The 20,098-nt window shown below is 39.4% G+C and overlaps 1 protein-coding gene across 1 annotated transcript in view; it reads right to left on the reverse strand.

The window, feature by feature from the left end:
• Positions 1-20,098, reverse strand: part of LOC113406022 (anosmin-1-like) — a 171,902-nt gene that overhangs the window by 11,948 nt on the left and 139,856 nt on the right. Inside the window, exon 9 of the mRNA XM_026648102.1 lies at positions 17,064-17,219. Within this exon, the coding sequence (XP_026503887.1) occupies positions 17,064-17,219 (156 nt within the window). The remainder of the gene's footprint in view (positions 1-17,063; positions 17,220-20,098) is intronic.

The following is a 20,098-nucleotide window of genomic DNA, read 5'->3' on the forward strand; positions in this document are numbered from 1 at the left end:
CAGTATATACGACCCTTGACTTGGGAATGGCGGAGGATAAGTGAGTTATAAAGGGAAGGGATCTCAATTTAAACCAGAAATGACTAAAATACATCTCTGACTGGATCTATGAATAAATCTATGACTGGGTTTGGACAGTACTTGCTTTTTAGGCAAAACAATGAATGATGCAATCTGAAGCTGGTATTGCGTCATACATGATATGAATTGCATCATGTTATTCCTAGAAGTCATGGATGATGCAATCATAACAAAGCTTACATCACTCTGCTGAACAAATTGCCCTATATCAGCTCTAGAAATCATACAGTGTCATGCTCTCTTATTTGTCAGTGTTTGATTTTGCAAAGGTTTTGCAGATAAAAAAAAAGATTTTGCAGATAACTTCTGCTATGTTTGTGGTGAAGTGACTTTTGCATCACAAAAGCGCAGTATAACCACTATGGTTAAGAAAGCCTATCACCTTTATTTTGGCAGCAAAATTGGAGATCAGGACAAGAGGTGGGCACCACACATATGCTGCAACACTTGTGCAACAAATCTTCGCCAGTGGTTGAACAGGAAAAGGAAATCTATGCCTTTTGCAGTGCCAATGATTTGGAGAGAGCCAACAGATCATACCAGCAATTGTTACTTCTGCATGGTGCCTCCAGTTGGGAAAGGTGTGTCAAAGAAGAAAAAGTGGACTGTGCATTATCCAAACATTCCATCAGCTATACGCCCAGTACCCCACGGAGAAGGACTGCCGGTTCCTGATGCACCAGAATCATTCTCACTTGAGTCAGACGAGGAAGAGGAAGAGGATGAAACTTCTGGTCCTGAACCATCAATGTCACAGGACCCACATTTTCTCCCATCCTCCTCCTCTGAACCACACCTCATAACACAAGGTGAACTGAATGACCTTGTCAGGGATTTGGAACTACCCAAGAGTAAGGCAGAGCTGTTGGGCTCCAGACTACAGCGGTGGAATCTCCTGGCAGGTGATGTTAGGGTTTCCATGTTCCGTGACCGTCAAGAGGATCTTGTCCCATTCTTCTTCATGGAAGGTGATCTTGTAGCCTGCAACAACATCGATGGTGTGATGGCAGCCCTCAACATCGTTCACGATCCAGATGAGTGGAGACTGTTCATTGATTCATCGAAGACGAGTCTTAAAGCTGTTTTGCTGCATAATGGCAATGTTTTGCCATCAATTCCAGTTGGTCATGCAGTCCATATGAAGGAAACCTATGACAACATGAAACAACTTTTGAGGTGCATAAACTATGACCAAAGTGGCAGCTTTGTGGCGATTTGAAGCTTGTTGCTCTCTTGCTTGATCTGCAGACTGGATACACAAAGTACTACTGTTTTCTCTGCGAATGGGATAGTCGTGCAAGAGATTCCCACTACATCAAGAAAGATTGGCCACTCCGACAGTCATTGGAGCCTGGGAGGAAAAGTGTTCAGCATCCACCACTTGTTGAATCAAGGAAGATTTTGTTACCACCCTTACACATCAAGCTGGGTCTGATGAAGAACTTTGTCGAGGCCATTGACAAAACACAAGCAGCTTTCAAGTACCTCCGTGGAAAATTTCCAAGGTTAAGTGAAGCTAAGATAAAGGAAGGTGTCTTTGTTGGTCCTCAGATTCGTGAACTTCTTCGAGATGATGCATTTGACCATGCACTGCGTGGCAAGGAAAAGACGGCATGGAAAGCCTTCCAGTTAGTGGCAATAAATTTTCTCGGAAACAACAAGGCAGACAACTACAGGTTGTTGGTGGAAAACCTCCTCAAGGCATACAAAAGCCTTGGCTGCAACATGTCACTAAAGATACATTTTTTGCACTCTCATCTAGTTTTTTTTCCACCGAACTGCGGAGCAGTGAGCAACGAGCACGGCGAGCGATTTCACCGGGACATTGCAACAATGGAGAAAGGCTATCAGGGCAAATGGAGCCCATCAATGCTTGCAGAGTATTGCTGGACAGTGACGAGAGATGCTCCATTTAATGAATACAAGAGACAAGTCAAGAAGCGCCGAGTAGACACTGAATAGGACTAAACTATGTACAGAATAGTTTTTTGCCTTTTGTTTCATAATAAATTTTATTTATATAACCCTTTTGCTGATTTTTAAAGTGTTACATAAACGGGTCAGGTGAAATATTATCATGTAAAGCAACCATAAACACATGAAAAGACCTAGGTTTACAATTTATGATTAAAACTCTACTATCTACACAATATACATGACATAAAATGTAAAAACTTAAATATCTTAGAAACAGTAGCCAATCAGTTGTTTTAATTGTCATATTTGAATTCAGCACATCAAAATACATAATAAATAGCACATTTTATCTCTGAAGCAGACGACTTCTCAAAAATTGTAGACCAGTGTTACTGCTCATGTTTTCTGTTGTTGTTTTTTTATCATTCACATTTCATATCCCAATAACAACCTGACCACTGACCCCCTAGACATAACTGCCACACCAAAACCATATTCCTTCTTTTTTTTTTAGTTTTATAAACAGTTAAAATTACTTCAAATACTTGTTTCAACATATATATATATATAACCAGTCATGGCTGGAATGCATGAATAGTAATAGATACAGTTAAGGTTACTTGCTGTGTTTCCATTCTAAAGGGCCTTTTTCATTGAGCTGATTTTCCTAAACTTGTTCATTTGGGACTAAAATTTTCCAGGTATTGTCTCTGGACATTTTTGGAGAGTTTGAGCGAAAAAAGGAGTTCAGGCATTTTGGCTAGCAAGAAGACTGAAAGGAAATAAAAAAATAATAATAACCCCAAAACCCACCAATAAAAAAAAAACTTTATAGCATCCATGATTTGGAATAGAAAACTGAAATGTGGGAGGGAAAAACAGTCTCTAGGTTAGCAATGCACTTTTTCAATGGTTGGAGGGATGTTTTTGCTTTGGCAGAGTAACAGATATAAAAAATATCATGCTTTGTTTTGCAAGATACATGTTTAGTAACAACATCACCTTTAAAAATAACTATATCCCAATATATTTGAAAACAAATAGATCTAGTGTATCTGAGGTATGAAAGCCAAACCTAGTGAGAAACTTTTCTAAACCTTTGAAAATACATTTCCTTTTTCTTTATTAGGGCGCTAACTATGAGTGTAAATTGTGTGACTCTAGGGTTTTTATCTATAAGATAGTGTATATCTGTGAGATTTAAACACACGCAAAAGAAAAACTTACTGTAGCTTTTCCCATCAGCAATGTGCATTGGTCCCCACTGAGATCACTACTGTACTTTTCTTTGGATTTTTTTGTTCATCTATCAACTATAAACATGGCAATAGTAACTCTTGCTGCTAATGCAATGGGCAACCAATTCAAGCTGTTGATTAATCTAATGGCAGAGTCACCAAGGCTCATGATTCAGAATTATAGACAGTTGAAGTTAATTCACTATAATCTATAGTCATGCCTGGAAGTCACATATGAAAAGTTGTTTGTGAAGTTAATATTAGTAAGAATAGCCAATATGCAGTAAGATTCTTTCATTATCATAGCTAGTTTTAGCAGAAAACCTTGCTATTCCTTGTAACTATAACTTTTGAAATTAAAGAGACTAACAAAAAAACGCTGCCTCGCTACCTTGAATTGGGATGGATTTAAGCGTGTGCTTAAATGCTCGCCTAAATAGGTGCCTTATATCCATATCTAGGTGCCTGAATAGAATTGAGTTGATTTTCAGAGGTGCCAACTCATTGAAAAGTTTTAGATTAAAAGTAATTTAGATTTTTGCAAAACAAAACAAAACAAAAAACAAAGACATAATGTTCTAGGTTTTTTTTACATAAAACAAACAGAAAACAATGTTTTAACTTTTCTAAACCCAAAAATTTCAGTTTTAATTAAAAAACTGAGTAATCAATGGGAAATTGTGACAAAAATGAAAAGAAGATTTTTTTCTTTAAATTCCCAATGCCAAATAATTGGCATTTTTCAAGCTTCTTTACACCCTTAACTCCTACAAAAGTCCTGGGGAGCTCCAGGAGCTCAGCACCCTTCAGACTCATGTCATTTTTATGCAGGAGCATAAATATGGATTTAGAATCCCAACTTTAAGCACCCGGGTTTGGAATGCTTTGCCTAAACCATTAAAACCTTATTTAAATAAGGCTTGATATGGGTAACTCTAGACCTGTAGGCATATAGCCTACATCTGCTAAATCTTGTAATGTCAAACCAGTGCTTGAAGCTTAGTTTTGTTTTGAATACCAAAAACAATTTTAGTTGATATTGTTACTACTCCTCAGCTGGGATTTTTGGTTAAAATGATTCTAAAGTTGATTGTAAAATAAACAAAATAATAGTAAAAAACCTTAAAAAAATAAGTAACCTCTACTCATTTTCTCTGCCAACATACTCCATGTTTCTGTGCTGCTGTGTTTTCCTCCTGGTGCTGGCTATGTGAATAATTTATCAAATGTGGTTTATTTTTTCTATCATATTACCACAGACAACTTCTTTCTTTGCCTCAGATGCTTTTTTTCCTACATCACAGTGAATGTTTTGCTGCTGAAGGGTGTCAGGACAACAATCTAGGAAACTGAAGTCTTTTGCATAGCTAGAATAGGTATTGGTATATTGTGGGCAGTAGCAGTATGACAGTCCCACCCCACCCAGCCAATGTGCCTCACTATTGTTCTGAGAGATAAAAGGGCATTTATTTCCTTGTATTTGAGCTCATGCAACCTAGTGGATAGAGCACTGGACCGGGACTTGGAAATGCTGGGTTCTACTACCAGCGGTGACACTGGACTGCTAGGAAACCTTGGGCAAGTCAGTTCATCTCTGTGCCCTCTAGTTTACCCATCTGTAAAATGGGGTTAATGATACTGACCTCCTAGGTAAGGAACTTGGAGCTCTATGGCTGAAAAGCATTATATATGAGGTTGGGTATAGTATTATTATTATTATTCAGTTCTGTGCATGTTTGTTGACACATGTTGGTGTAAGAGTACCAATGAGTGCCAACCAGGATACTGTTGCTCTCCATATGAGGATATTTGTTTATGAGCAAATGGACTGTGAAAACTTATTTAAAAGAGTCCATTGCTTGAAAACAATGAACTTAGTGACAGACTATGGCTTGTATGGCTAGCACCTCCAAAACGTTCATCTTAAGTTTTCAGAGTTTCACTAAAGCCAGTCATAGTTTTCTGTAGACTTTCCTTTACATTCCAGTTCTCCCTGCATACCCAACTTAAATTGCCAAGTTTGCACAATTTTGATAGCCTCTCTAATCTAAGGGAGATTAAAGAAAAAGAACTAATTAAAGAATTAAGGAGAAAGAATTAAAAGAATTAAAGATAAAGAACTCAATAATAGTGGGGGATTTCAATTATCCCCATATTAACTGGGTACATGTCACCTCAGGACGAAATGCAGAGACAAAATTTCTCGATACTTTAAATGACTGCTTCTTGGAGCAGCTGGTACAGTAACCCACAAGGGGAGAGGAAACGCTCGATTTAGTCCTGAGTGGAGCGCAGGATCTGGTCCAAGAGAGAATTATAACAGGACCGCTTGGAAATAGTGACCATAATATAATAACATTTAACATTCCTGTGGTGGGAAGAACACCTCAGCAACCCAACACTGTGGCATTTAATTTCAGAATGGGGCACTATGCAAAAATGAGGAGGTTAGTTAAACAGAAATTAAAAGGTACAGTGAAAAGTGTCCATGCAGCTTGCAGGGATTTCATTCTAGTCAAAGACACCATAATAGAGGCCCAACTTAAATGTATACCCCAAATTAAAAAAACACAGTAAAAGAACTAAAAAAGAGCCACCGTGGCTTAACAACAATGTAAAAGAAGCAGTGAGAGATAAAAAGGCATCTTTTAAAATTTGGAAGTCAAATCCTAGTGAGGTAAATAGAAAGGAGCACAAACACTGTCAAATTAAGTGTAAAAATGAAATAAGAAAAGCCAAAAAGGAGTTTGAAGAACATCTAGCCAAATACTCAAAAGGTAATAACAAAATGTTGTTTAAGTACATCAGAAGCAGGAAGCCTGCTAAAGCCTGCTAAGCCAGTGGGGCCCCTGGACGATCGAGATACAAAGGAGCACTTAAAGACGATAAAGTCATTGTGGAGAAACCAAATGAATTCTTTGCTTCAGTCTTCACGGTTGAGGATGTTAGGGAGATTCCCAAACCTGAGCTGTCCTTTGTAGGTGACAAATCTGAGGAATTGTCACAGATTGAAGTGTCACTAGAGGAGATTTTGTAATTAATTGATGAACTTAACAGTAAAATGTCACCGGGACCAGATGGCATTCACCCAAGAGTTCTGAAAGAACTCAAATGTGAAATTGTGGAACTATTAACTAGGGTTTGTAACCTGTCCTTTAAATCAGCTTCTGTACCCAATGACTGGAAGATAGCTAATGTAACACCAATATTTAAAAAGGGCTCTAGAAGTGATCCTGACAATTACAGACTGGTAAGTGTAACGTCAGTACTGGGCAAATTAGTTGAACCAATAGTAAAGAATAAAATTGTCAGACACATAGAAAAACATAAATTGTTGGGCAAAAGTCAACATGGTTTCTGTAAACGGAAATCATGTCTTACTAATCTATTAGAGTTCTTTGAAAGGGTCAACAAACATGTAGACAAGGGGGATCCAGTGGACATAGTGTACTTAGATTTCCAGAAAGCCTTTGACAAGGTCCCTCACCAAAGGCTCTTATGTAAATTAAGTTGTCATGGGATAAGAGGGAAGATCCTTTCATAGATTGAGAACTGGTTAAAAGATAGGGAACAAAGTATAGGAATAAATGGTAAATTTTCAGAATGGAGAGGGGTAACTAGTGGTGTTCCCCAAGGGTCAGTCCTAGGACCAATCCTATTCAACTTATTCATAAATGATCTGGAGAAAGAGGTAAACAGTGAGGTGGCAAAGTCTGCAGATGATACTAAACAGCTCAAGATAGTTAAGACCAAAGCAGACTGTGAATAACTTCAAAAAGATCTCACAAAACTAAATGATTAGGCAACAAAACGGCAAATGAAATTTAATGTGGATTAATGTAAAGTAATGCACATTGGAAAAAATAACCCCAACTATACATACAATATGATGGGGGCTAAATTAGCTACAACCAATCAGGAAAGAGATCTTGGAGTCATCGTGGATAGTTCTCTGAAGACGTCCACGCAGTGTGCAGCGGCAGTCAAAAAAGCAAACAGGATGTTAGGTATCATTAAAAAAAGGGATAGAGAATAAGACGGAGAATATCTAATTGCCCTTATATAAATCCATGGTACGCCCACATCTTGAATACTGCGTACAGATGTGGTCTCATCTCAAAAAAGATATACTAGCATTAGAAAAGGTTCAGAGAAGGGCAACTAAAATGATTAGGGGTTTGGAACGGGTCTCATAAGAGGAGAGATTAAAGAGGCTAGGACTTTTCAGCTTGGAAAAGAGGAGACTAAGGGGGGATATGATAGAGGTATATAAAATCATGAGTGATGTGGAGAAAGTGAATAAGGAAAAGTTATTTACTTGTTCCCATAATATAAGAACTAGGGGCCACCAAATGAAATTCATGGGCAGCAGGTTTAAAACAAATAAAAGGAAGTTCTTCTTCACACAGCGCACAGTCAACCTGTGGAACTCCTTGCCTGAGGAGGTTGTGAAGGCTAGGACCATAACAGGGTTTAAAAAGAACTAGATAAATTCATGGAGGTTAAGTCCATTAATGGCTATTAGCCAGGATGGTTAAGGAATGGTGTCCCTAGCCTCTGTTTGTCAGAGGATGGTGATGGACGGCAGGAGAGAGATCACTTGATCATTACCTGTTAGGTTCACTCCTTTTGGGGCACCTGGCATTATCCACTGTCGGTAGAGAGGATACTGGGCTGGATGGATCTTTGGTTTGACCCAATATGGCCGTTCTTATGTTCTTATGCACACATTATGTAAATCTGTACAAAAGATTTACATAAAATGTGTTCAAGTTTGGCAATTGAAGTTTGGTGCACAGGGAGAATTTGGCCCATTATATAGTTCAAAGCAGACTTCTTCAACAAGAATAGCATAGTCTAGGATTTAATTCCAATGAAAACTCAAGCTTTTCAGCTACAGATTCCCCTTGTACAGTAATGCTGAACTTATCTCTGTGTTTGCCAGAGAATTTGGAACAACGTGGTGTGGGTGATAATTCACAGTGGAAAGAAATGTGCCTACATGTGGTAAAAAAAAGATCAAAAGAAGACTATGAAACTAGAAATAATAAAGCTTTTATTGGTAGCATGAAAAGATCTAACTCGGAATGTTTCAAGTACAAGTAACAAATTTAAGCCAAATTATTGGTTTAGTATATGATAATACTGTGTATTTATATGTTGTGTCTTTCATCACAAAGGACCCCAACAAATTAGACAAATGTAACTAGCTAAATATACAAACTGTGTTGCTAAAGGGATCTTTATCAGAGCTGAGCAAATTATTTACAGTGAATAATGTAAAACTAAATTCAGTCTACTTTTGGAAACAAGCAGACTAATTTCCTTTAATTTATTCCATATTCAAAATTACTCAAATCATTTCTTGTATGTGTACCTTACTTTATAGATCGATGGCAAATAGTTTGCTTCAAGTATTCCATATCATTTGAAAGGTGTTGATTGGTTGTGATTAGCCACATAAGTGACGTGGTTTGGTTTTTGTTCCCTTATTAGGGGTTTGATCCTACAAGATTCTGAGCACTTTGGCCCTGATTCAACAAAGCACTTAAGCATGTGAGATATCCTGTTGACTTCAATAGTTAAGCATGTGCTTAAGTGGATCGTGGCCAGAATGCTCGGCCTCTGGCAGGATCACGTCACGGAGGAGTATGCATCTTATTAACAGGAGAAGGGCTTGAACATGTCTCTAGGGCTTCGAGTCTCTTAGAAAGAGGTAGAAGATAAACAGGATGAGGGAAGTTAAACAATTTCCTTTCTGGATCATGCAGAACTATGCCAAGGCATCATTTCTACACAAATTAGATGATTGCTAGATTTATTGACTGGCTAAAGCTTTTAAATTTAACTGCACATCACAAAATTACATTCACACCAAGCAGGTGAAGTCTTAATTGAAAGGGGCTTGTCTAGAGACTTCTCTAGCTTATTTAACTGCCTCTGTGGTAAGTGCTATAACAAGAGATTTGGGGAGCTGCATACATATGCTGTGATGAGCAGTATTCCAACATCCTATATAGAATGTACTATTTTCACAGGGCTAGATGGTCACATGATGATCTGCCCAGCATCAAGAGCAACACGGGGTTATGCTGCCCTTGGAGCAGCCTAGGAGGGTAATTCTGAATCTCCCAGTCATAGACTCTCTTCCTGACTTTCTGCCACTTGAGGAAGGGAGAAAACTATGCCGGGTCTATCCCCTTTCAGTATACAACCCTTGGCAAGCCAAGGCAGCTACATTGCTGAGTGGGCTGGAGGGAGTAGAGCCAAGGTTCTTCTCACTGCCCACCCCTTCCTGCACTGTGGAACCTGCTTCCACACCCACACTGCTACCCATGATCTCAGTAGCTGGTGCATAGGCGAAAGGAGACATCTTTTACCTTTGTGCCACCATGGTAGCTGGGCCATGCTTCAGCCCTGGGTGAATACTGAAACATGCAAGCTTAAAATTTACTTTTCATGAGCATTTGTATAAGTAAAACTCAACTGCTGCAATGTGCCTGGAAAGCAAATATAAAAAAGAGGCAGGAACATGGATAAAGTTCAAGTAAATACATGTGATTTTATGTATTTATTTATTCATTTATTGTTGTTCCTCTTATCTACTTTTCTCTCCACTGCTAAAAAGCAGCTAAATCTCTGATGACCCACACAGTAGCAACTATTTGACAGAACACAGAAACACTACAAAATGGCTTAAGAAAGAGAGCGAAGAAACTGAAGATAGGCAGAATGTAATTACTGGTTTCTAAGCTGGAATTTGACTGGTGTCCTACTAAGGTTAACAACACTCTTCTTGCAAAAAGCGCTGTGGGTTTTTTAGAGATTGCAAGCGGACAGGCCTTTTTATGTCTCCTGTGACATGTGGTGTCTTTTGCAAACATTATAAACTCTATTCCAAAGCGAAGGCATTGAAACTAGAGGGAAAAGTGAATCTATTCACTGGCTGAATTCTCAATGGCATTTCCGGTAATAGTCAGGACATTCCCCTGTGGAACGTATCTCAGGATGAGGTCCTAATCTTAACATTCTAGTAACAAAAACTCGTTTCCTTTAGGTGAGTGTCCTATACTGTCCTAATGGTTTAGTGTGTGTGTGTGTGGGGGGGGGGGGATGGTCCCCATAAAAGTCCTTTACATTCCTGCAAAAATGTTGCTGCTCCCTTGCTCTTTTTTTACCTCCTATGCCGTCCTAGGCATGTTTTCTTCTGCAATAGCATTTGCATGACAGTTTATCTGTTTGTTCCTTTACCCAGTAAAGGCATAAGAAGAAAAGATTCCAAAATGCCAAACAGTGGATTTTATTATACGTCGTTATGGTTCTCATGACAGCTCTGAAAAAAACACCCCACCTTTAATGATCACTTATTCATACAGCACAATTAAAATAAACACCAAAAACCCTTGGCTGGCATTTAAACTTCATTCAAATAAACAGGTCTTTCAAAAGGTAATCTGTATTGTTTCCTGCTCTAATATGGAATATTAGTGGTTGTGTTTAAATTGTTAAGAATTTGGTTCTAAACTCTCTGCCATTTAAAACACTCTCTCTCTCTGTCTAGAATGCATCATTTGGATAATAAAATGGTAATTCCCTTCCAAGAATGACATTAATGGAAAGTGTGTAATTTAAAGATGGGCCCAAGCCACAATGTGTGTATCCACATCTGGATGCATACTGCACCGATGATTAACAGCATTTTCATCCAGGAATTTTGAGTGAGCCCACAGGTAGAGTACGTGAAACAATATATTTTACTAAGAGTTCTGTTTGCCAGCAATGTCCACAGGTACCCCGTTTTTTGTAAGGGAAATTTTGCATATTGTAGAAACTATAATGCCACACTTTTCCATGTCTGGTACCATACAAAGCTAAGATTCAGGCTAGTTACTCAGGGCCAGATTTTCAAAGGTATTTAGGTGCCTAAAGATACAGATGGATGCTTTTGAAAATCACACTAGACACATAACTCTCATTGCTTAGGTGCTTTTGAAAATCCCACTAGGGACCTATTTGTATTTTTAAGTGCCTAAAAACCTTTAAAAATCTGCCCCTTAGTCAAGGTAGTTAGTTAACTGGTATTGACATGCCGAGTCTCCAAATGAGTGAAATGTTAATATCTTCACATGTAGCTTAACAGTGATTAGAAGAATTCACTTTATAGAGAGACCTGATCATGGTTAACTAGACAAGAACGAATCTGAAAAAGTGAAAAATGTAAACTGTATAAACAGATGTTACTGAGGCAAAAGAAAGATGATGTTTTTGGAAACATACCAGTCTTTCTTGAACAGTAGAAAAAACAAACTAATTCGGACAAACAGTTTGTTCAATGGTTAGCCAATACATAGTTTTTTTAAATTCCTTGTTAAAATGAGTCTTTTCTGGAAATAATTTCCCAACTAATGTGACATTGCATGTCTTGTCAGCAATTTTATAAAATTCCACAGTATGGTAAGCACACCCAGGACTACTGTGAAACTGTACACCCTAGACTACAGTGCACCCCGTACACCCGGGACTACAGTGAAACTGACTAAACTGGACTAAAGTGAAACTGTGTAATTGTTTGAGGAAGTATAATAAAGTATCATGATACATTAGTAAATGGCCAGGTACTCAAACACTGATCTCCCTTCTGCAGTAATTATTACTAACTGAAATAATTCCCCACACTAACAAATGTATTGTCCAGTGAGTCAGATCCAGCAGCCCTTACTCACTTTGAATAGTCCCATTAACTTAATGGAACTGCTTGCATATAGAAGGGTTGCATATAGACCCAATGCCTGTTAGAGATCACACTAGGAAGCATTCGCATTATTTTTAACCTTGCAGGATGAAAATGACCTGTTACAAACAAACAGTCTGTGCAAACAGTCACTTCATTTATCTTCCCGCACTAAGAAAGAGCTAGTTTTGTTTTCCAAAGATCTGGTTGTAAAAGCTTTTGTGGCAGCTTTCTATCTGCTTTGCCTTGCCCTGTGTTTTATTCTTCTCTGTAATTTAATTGATTATTCCTGTTCAGTTGATTTATCAGACAGTGCAGGATAGAGTCTTTGCCCCTCCTTGCTTCAATCCCTGTTTAAGACATTCTTTCCTTTGCATTTCTGGTAAGTATTAAAGCAAAGAATCAAATCTGAAGCCAAATACAAATATTTTTTAAACATCTATACTTTCAAGCAAAAGCAAGGGGCAAACAATTCAACATTAAGTGGAAACACTGATGAACTCAATAAAATGATGTTTAATATGGGCCAAATGCTATAGTCATGACTCAGGCAGAATACTGATTGAATGGGAGTTTGCCTAAGTAAGAATAGCTGTATTATCCCTAAATAAGAGCCACTAAAACATCAATTGTGTTGCAGCAATGGGTTTAGGACACAGTACTGTGAGATTTTGCATTGGAAGGAAATCATCACACTAAATTACAGTACGTTATTCTCACTGATGAGAATTACTGCAGTAAGTGACGAGAATGATTGAAGTACATCTATAGCAGGGGTTCTTCAACTGGGGCTTGTGATCCTTCAGGGGGTCGGTCACAAGGTGGTTACATGGAGGTTGAGAGCTGACAGCTCCCAGCCCCCATTAAATTAAATTATTCTCCCCCACCCCCCCATTTTTAATGTATAAGGGGAGAATCACACTCAGAGGCTTGCTGTGTGAATGGGGTCACAAATACAAAAAGTTTGAAAACCACTGATCTATAGAGAATAAAGTTCCTCTTTTTTGATTCCATGGGAAACATCTCATTTAAATCCCCCAAGGGTATTTAATATTGGAAGAACTTGAAGGCTTCTCAGCCAAAGTCCAAAACCCCAGCTTCCTAGTCACCAAACTGCTGTGGGGCAGGGGAAACATGAGAAGCCTTTTATTTTTGCAGTTTCAGTCTTGATTATTGCACAAGATTTTTTTAGGACCTTAATTGTCATAAGCAGCTAATCCTTTTAGGTTAGAGATTCAGAATGCATCCGTTCCTGGCAACGGACTTTACTCTCTGACTCTCCAGCTCCCAGCGCCAAGGAGTTAAAAGTGATTTGTTTGACTTGGTTCCACTGCCTTACATAAATAGCACATAATTTCTAATTTCACACAGTCAAGATGGCCAGAAAATCCAACCACAAGCAAGTTCTTCTTTTCATTGATAAAATTTGAATTCATGCTACTTATGGAATGTACAGTGTTTCTCTAATCCCAGTCCTGTGTCCAATGGAGGAAATGAAAGGCATGTTTTTCTTCTGAACAAGAAACCATTGTATCTGTCTAATTACTATATACTTTTGTGATAATTATGCTGGGTAAAATGATGTGTGTTTGCTAAGTGCTTTGCATAACTCGAGGTGTGGAGTTATTCCCATTAACACACATCCTGAAGTGCATGTATAATTGCCATCATAAAACAGCATTCAGCCTGAATATTATTTTAACACAGAAGACCAGATCCTACATTGCTTGCATGCCCCAAGTTCAGTGATATTAATGGAACATTCAGAATGAGGCCCATAAAGAAGAGAAGATTGAGCCCAGCGAAGTCAATCTGGCCTTCCAACCTGTGGCATTCATTGGCATGCATATATATATATAATTAGATGCTCTGAAAGTCTACTCAATCATAAATAGAAATATGTATTGGAGGGTGTAGTAAAGCCATAAATAAATGTATTGTAAAATAATGTATTGTATTATCCCCTACACTTCCTGGAATGGACAGAACAGAAGTCAGGTTGTGGAAGGAGGCTGTGCAGTCTTCATTGCATCATTCCTCTCTTCCCTTGGCCCACAGAGACTCTTTTGAAAGTGCCACAGAGGGATATAGGTTTTCTGTGTGGGGTTATGGTGTGCTGGTTTGGGGTTGCAGGGACAGCTGCAACAACATCACCATATTTCCTTAAAATACTCCAGATTTTTGCAGTAAGTTAGAGGGTCTCTGTGTGGATGGCCCGTGCCTCCAGGAAACCACAGGCCTAGAGTGAAAACCCCTACCATTCATAAAAACAATTTTCTCAACATCAGCACCCCCATCTAGCCTTTCCCCCGGGGGAACAACAACAACAAATCCAAAATTCAAAGACAAAACAAAAAGACCTGAAATAAACAAATCAACCAAAAAACAATCCTAAGAAGGGAGACGAGCCAGAGACTCTATAAAAACCAGTAGGGACTCTACTGTTGCTAAGCTATTTCACATAGAAGGTACTCAGATACTACAGTCATGGGCAGCAGTAGAAACTCTTAGATGGATAGATCCATGGTTGAAGGATAAACCTGGTTTCCAGACAGAAATCCAAGGAAACTTCACAAGTCTAAAGCTGTGGTTTCCCCGCATCTACACATGAGTAACCTGTGCAGCAGAATGATCTAGCTCATTGTAAACACGTATACAAAAACAATTTCTTAATGATTATTAATATAGTACATGAACAACATTTCATTGTTTAAAGTTTTATTGAGAGAAGATTTAATGTAATTATTTATTAAAAATAAAATGGTTTATTACAGATAAAAATAGTCTTTATACCAATTTTTTACGTCCGTTTAACTGTCTTTCAATTCAAAGGATCCACAAAGCACCCTCTAGAGTAGCCACTTCATCCATCATTAAAACACAATCATTTCTGGTTTGGAGCATGAGAGCTGTTTAATATAGTTCACCGCAACACTTCACAACCACTCATGACAATAAGTGAAGAAGAATACCACAACCACTTGCAACTGCCGTGGTAGATTTCCTTTCTTAGTTGTTATCTGGCCAAGACGTCAGTACTAAGATCAAAATTCTTGTTAAAGAAGTCATGAGACCTTTATTTTTACTGACTTTGTTATGCTACTTGATTAAAGTAAAATGTTAGATTTAGAATAAAAAAAAAACACGCACCCAAAAACAATATAGAGTTTTGAGGGGGAAGTAGAAAACTTTTCATCTATACTTTAATGTTTCATTACACCTTGTGTTCCATTTCAGGTCTTTTAGGGATGGACATGAGCATGATTTCTTCAACTCTTTTCATTGTTATTTATATTAAAGTAGCAGAGGCCATTCAGGAGTAAGGCACTATCATAGTGGGCCCTGTGTAACTGCAAACCAAGACCGAGTCCCTGCCCCCCCAAAGAACTTTCAGTCTAATTTTAAAAACGAGTGATTATAATTATCAGAGCGAGGACAACGGTAACAGTGATAAGCATATACAGTTACATAATCTTGCTGTGGGCGGAATAGATTGTTTAAAGCCATTATTTATTTATTTTAAATACTAAGATATAAATTCATAGGCATCCCTGACAGACAAGACGCTTGAATCTGCTGTGGTGAAGAAGAGGGAGCCATGATCACACTTGCAGGTCAGGAAGATAATTTTAACCATCACAATCCCTACTTGATTCTGGAAGGCAGTGAAGGCTAAGCCTTTTTTGGCTTCCAAACCTAATTAGACACTTACATTTTATGGCATTTGTCTTTTAGGAAAGATAAAAACATAAAAAAAAGTTGTTAGGCACTATATTTACTGAGAAGCAGGGGATCATAAAACACATGAAGCCAGCCCACTGTAAAGATTTTTCCTGCTATCAGGATGTATTGTTCACCCACATTTACTCCTGCACCTATGTTGGCAGGTATTGTGTTGGATCCTGGTGCATGACCCCTGCTGGCAATCAGCACAGTCCCAAACTTAGGTGGAGGCAGGCTAGAAAATGGGCATAGGCAGGGCAGCCAGAAAGCCCTATTGTATCTCCATTTACATTCATTTCCTGGTTTTACTTTCTTATAATCCTGATATTAGGCCCAGTCCTACAGAGAGGTCCCATTGGCTTCAATGGGAACACCACGTGCAGACTGAGCTCTTTGGGCCTCACTCAACCAAACTACTATCTACTTCAATGGGAGTTTTGCATAAGGCCAAATTCTACCCCCCTGCACAAAATCTTACAGAGGGCACTTTAAGGGGGTTTGGAATCCTCCCCGCACCCTCAGGATGGGGAGTATATGCAGGAGTGCCCGAACCTTGGGGGGGGGGGCAAGGGGGGGGGAAAAGGAGGCACAAGGCCCGCCCATCTCTGTGGCCCCACCCCCTACTCCTCTTCTTCCCCCCAAGACCCTGCCCCCTGGCCAGGCCGGAAGTCAGAGCTGGGCAGCTCTTACTACTGCCCAGATCTGGCTTACGGCTTGGCCAGGGGGCAAGATGAGGAACAGGGGTGCGGCCATGGTGTGGGGCCAGGACTCGTGGCGAGGGAGGACTAAAGCCCACCTCAGCCCCTGTCCCCGTTCCCCGCCCCCGGGAAAAAGCTAGTGTTGCTGGCAGGGGCTGTGCTTCACGGTGGGGAAGTGGATCATCTTATCAGCTCCCCCATGGTGCCATTGAGGCTAGCAGTTTGAGGGGGCAATGTGGCCCCCTGCTCCCCCCACTATGCTCATGTTAAAAAGCAGGTTCCAGTGCCCCTGAGTACATGTGTTCCACACTTGTACTTCAATTCCCTTGCTATTACTGCCCACTAGATCCAAGTCATCACTTTTCCTCTCACAACGCATCGCCTCCCCCCAGCCTGTATCCTAAAGCCCTTCCTTATATACCCTCACAGAGCACTGCTCCTCAAAGCACAGGAGATGTGCATTTCTCTGTGTATCCTCTTACCATCCAGGCTCCCCCTGGAAGAACAGATAAGCAGTGGTTCCTCTGTATTTGGGCTTGCCAAACAAATAGGATATTTTGGGGGCAGAACTGCTTAATGGGTTTCACTGTAAATATATCAGTGTTAGAGCTTCTCCACCTCTGACATAGATGGGTTCATGGTAGTCCCTGCTTAAAGAGAGAACTTTCAACAAACCTTCTGTCTTCTTCCAGTAGACTTTGACCTGAAGCTGATTATCTTGATAGAAAGGAGCTCCAATTTCAAGAAGACGAGCCGGTCTCCTTCTTTGAAAGGGTGGAAGAGGATCAGCTAGTCCTTTCCGGGTTTTCCCAATTGGAGAGGTCTGTTCTTCTACAACATACAACACCATCAAGAAATATCTTGGTTTAATACAATATACAGTGTAACTTACAGGGTGTGGGTGCTACGTTGAAATAAATATGCCTTTGGTATATTGAAACAGCTTACTAACATATGTCAGTATTTAGGAACAGAATATGAATATACCCCAGGCATCCTCAGTTTAAAAAAAACAGTAGTATTGTATCCAAGCTTTGAATCAGCACTTTCACAACCTGAAACTTGTAGATTCCATTTAGGGGACAATTTTTACATCTGATTATGAAACACGATGTATTTAATTAATTACAGTACTTGAATGGAAAGTAAAGATGCAAATGATCAAGAAGCTGCCGAGCAATCAACAATATATTGCAAAGAAAGGAGAGGAGACTCAGGTTTGATTTATTCATTAAAATAATTGGTTAAAATGTAAATGTGAAGGTTCTGCCTTATTTACAACTAGTTTCAACTAAAGCACCAATTGCTTAATGTTCATCAAATAAGTTATAGTGCCTCGTTCCTTTCCTTAATCAACTTCTTCCTGTCCTTCTTTTAAGAAAAATCAAGCAATCACCAAATGTGGATAATTTTATTCTTTACACACACACACACACACACACACACACACACACACACACAAATGTCTATAGTGTGACTTTATCATGACAAATTATAAGCGGGTTGTAAAGTGATACAAAGAAGGAAAAACAAAAATTGGACCCATAGGGTGTGTTTTGGTTTACAGGTGCATGTCCTGTTCTTCCCCCTATTGATCTGTCCATTCTTGGGAACAATCAGGGGTTTGAATAAGACAATCCCTACATATCTATCCCTTCAGAAGGAGGTATTCATGTTGTATGTTTCACAAGAATGAAACAGACAAGCAGAGTGGAATGATAAGGTAATATGTTTCTGAGCATGGAGAAACCCCTTAGGGTCTGATCCAAAGCCCACTGAAGTTAATGAGAATCTTTCCATTAACTTCAATTACCTTGCTGGGCTTTGGATCAAGTCCTTTGTTTTCTGTAGTTGGTTATCTAGCTGAAATGGTGGAACCAAAAAGATTTTCAAGATTAGGAGGCTGTGGTGGGGCGTCTGCACCACACTGGCAGAAGAGGGGTTAAAGCAGCCCCAGGGAGGCTGCACAGGAGGCAGCCAATTAGGAAAGGGCTTGTAGAGACAGCCAATCAGGAGAAGGTTTAGAGAGACAGCCAATCAGGGCCAGGCTGGGCCATATAAGAAGCAGTGGCGTAGCCAGGTGGAGGGAACGGGGGAGCAAAAAAAAAAAAAAAAAAAGGCGCCACCCACTGCGGCGCTTTCACTCACCCGGCGGCGCTCCGGGTCTTTGGCGGCGGGGGGGCCTTTCACTCGCTCTGCGTCTTCGGCGGCATTTCGGTGGCGGGTCCTTCAGTGCCGCGGAGCGAGTGAAGGTCCCGCCACCAAAGTGCCACCGAAGACCCAGAGCGCCACCGGGTGAGTAAAATAAAAGCGCCGCAGTGGGTAGCGCCTTTTGGCCAGTAAGAGGCGCTGCAGTGGTGAGTGACACACCCCGTTACAGAGGCATGCTCTAATATGTCATGATAGGTAAAATTTGGCTTGTCATCCTTGAAAAGTTATTTGCAGTGTTGGTCCCATGATGTTAGAAAGACAAGGTGGGTGAGGTAATATTGTCTACTGGACCAACTTCTGTGAGTGAAAAAGACAAACTTCAGAGCTAAAGAGCTGTGGTAGTGCGAAAGCTTGACTCTTTGACCAACAGAACTTGGTCCAGTAAAAGATATTACCTCACCTACCCTATCTCTCTAAGTATCCTTGAAAAGTGTCTCTTTGGTAATGAGAAATTATATTTATTTAGCAAAAATACTCTGAAAATTAATGATATCTCCTTTAGAATCAGGCATTAGTGATATATCCTATAATGGGACACAGGCTGAATTTAAGGGAATTAAGCCCCAAATTCCCACTGAAATTTAGCTCTACTTTCTTAGATTCATCGATTCCAAGGCTAGAAGGGAGCATTGTGATCATCTAGTCCGGGGTAGGCAACCTATGGCACGCTTGCCAAAGGCGGCACGCAAACGGATTTTCAGTGGCACTCACACTGCCCAGGTTCTGGCCACAGGTCCAGAGGGCTCTGCATTTTAATATAATTTTAAATGAAGCTTCTTAAACATTTTAAAAACCTTATTTATTTTACATACAACAATAGTTTAGTTAAATATTATAGACTTATAGAAAGAGACCTTCTAAACACGTTAAAATGTATTACTGGCACGCCAAACCTTAAATTAGAGTGAATAAATGAAGACTCGGCATACCACTTCTGAAAGGTTGCCGACCCCTGATCTAGTCTGACCTCCTGTATAACACAGACCATAGAATGTCTCCAAAATAATTCCTAGAGAATATATTTTAGAAAAAAGAAATCCAATCTTGATATTTCATCCAATCTTCATTTACCTCTTCTGAGTGAATTTAGAGTAGAACACTAACAAACAACAGGAAGGAAAAATAATGCTGACAACCAAATTATAGAGGCTTTGAATATCATATACAATGGTGTATGCTAGATCACTTTATAGTGTGAGAATAAATGGTCTGGAATGGATATTTTTCTGGCATTTTCCATACTGATTACTTTCATACACAACAGCAACTACAATATATAGTACAATCTATAAATTATGTATACTTAAGCACTGCAAAAATCTCTGGGCTAGATTCTCAGTTGATGCAAATTGATGTAGCTCCATTGAAGTCACTAATGAATAAATAACAGCTAACACTATCATAATATTCATGCAATATTTAGCTTTCTGTGAATATCCTCACACACACGTGCACGCAAGCTGTTTATGCAACTATTCATGAAAAAATGAACAAAGAGT

This window comes from Terrapene carolina, unplaced genomic scaffold, assembly GCF_002925995.2.
Source record: "Terrapene carolina triunguis isolate 2854851 unplaced genomic scaffold, T_m_triunguis-2.0 Scaffold22, whole genome shotgun sequence".
Lineage (NCBI taxonomy): Eukaryota > Metazoa > Chordata > Testudines > Emydidae > Terrapene > Terrapene triunguis.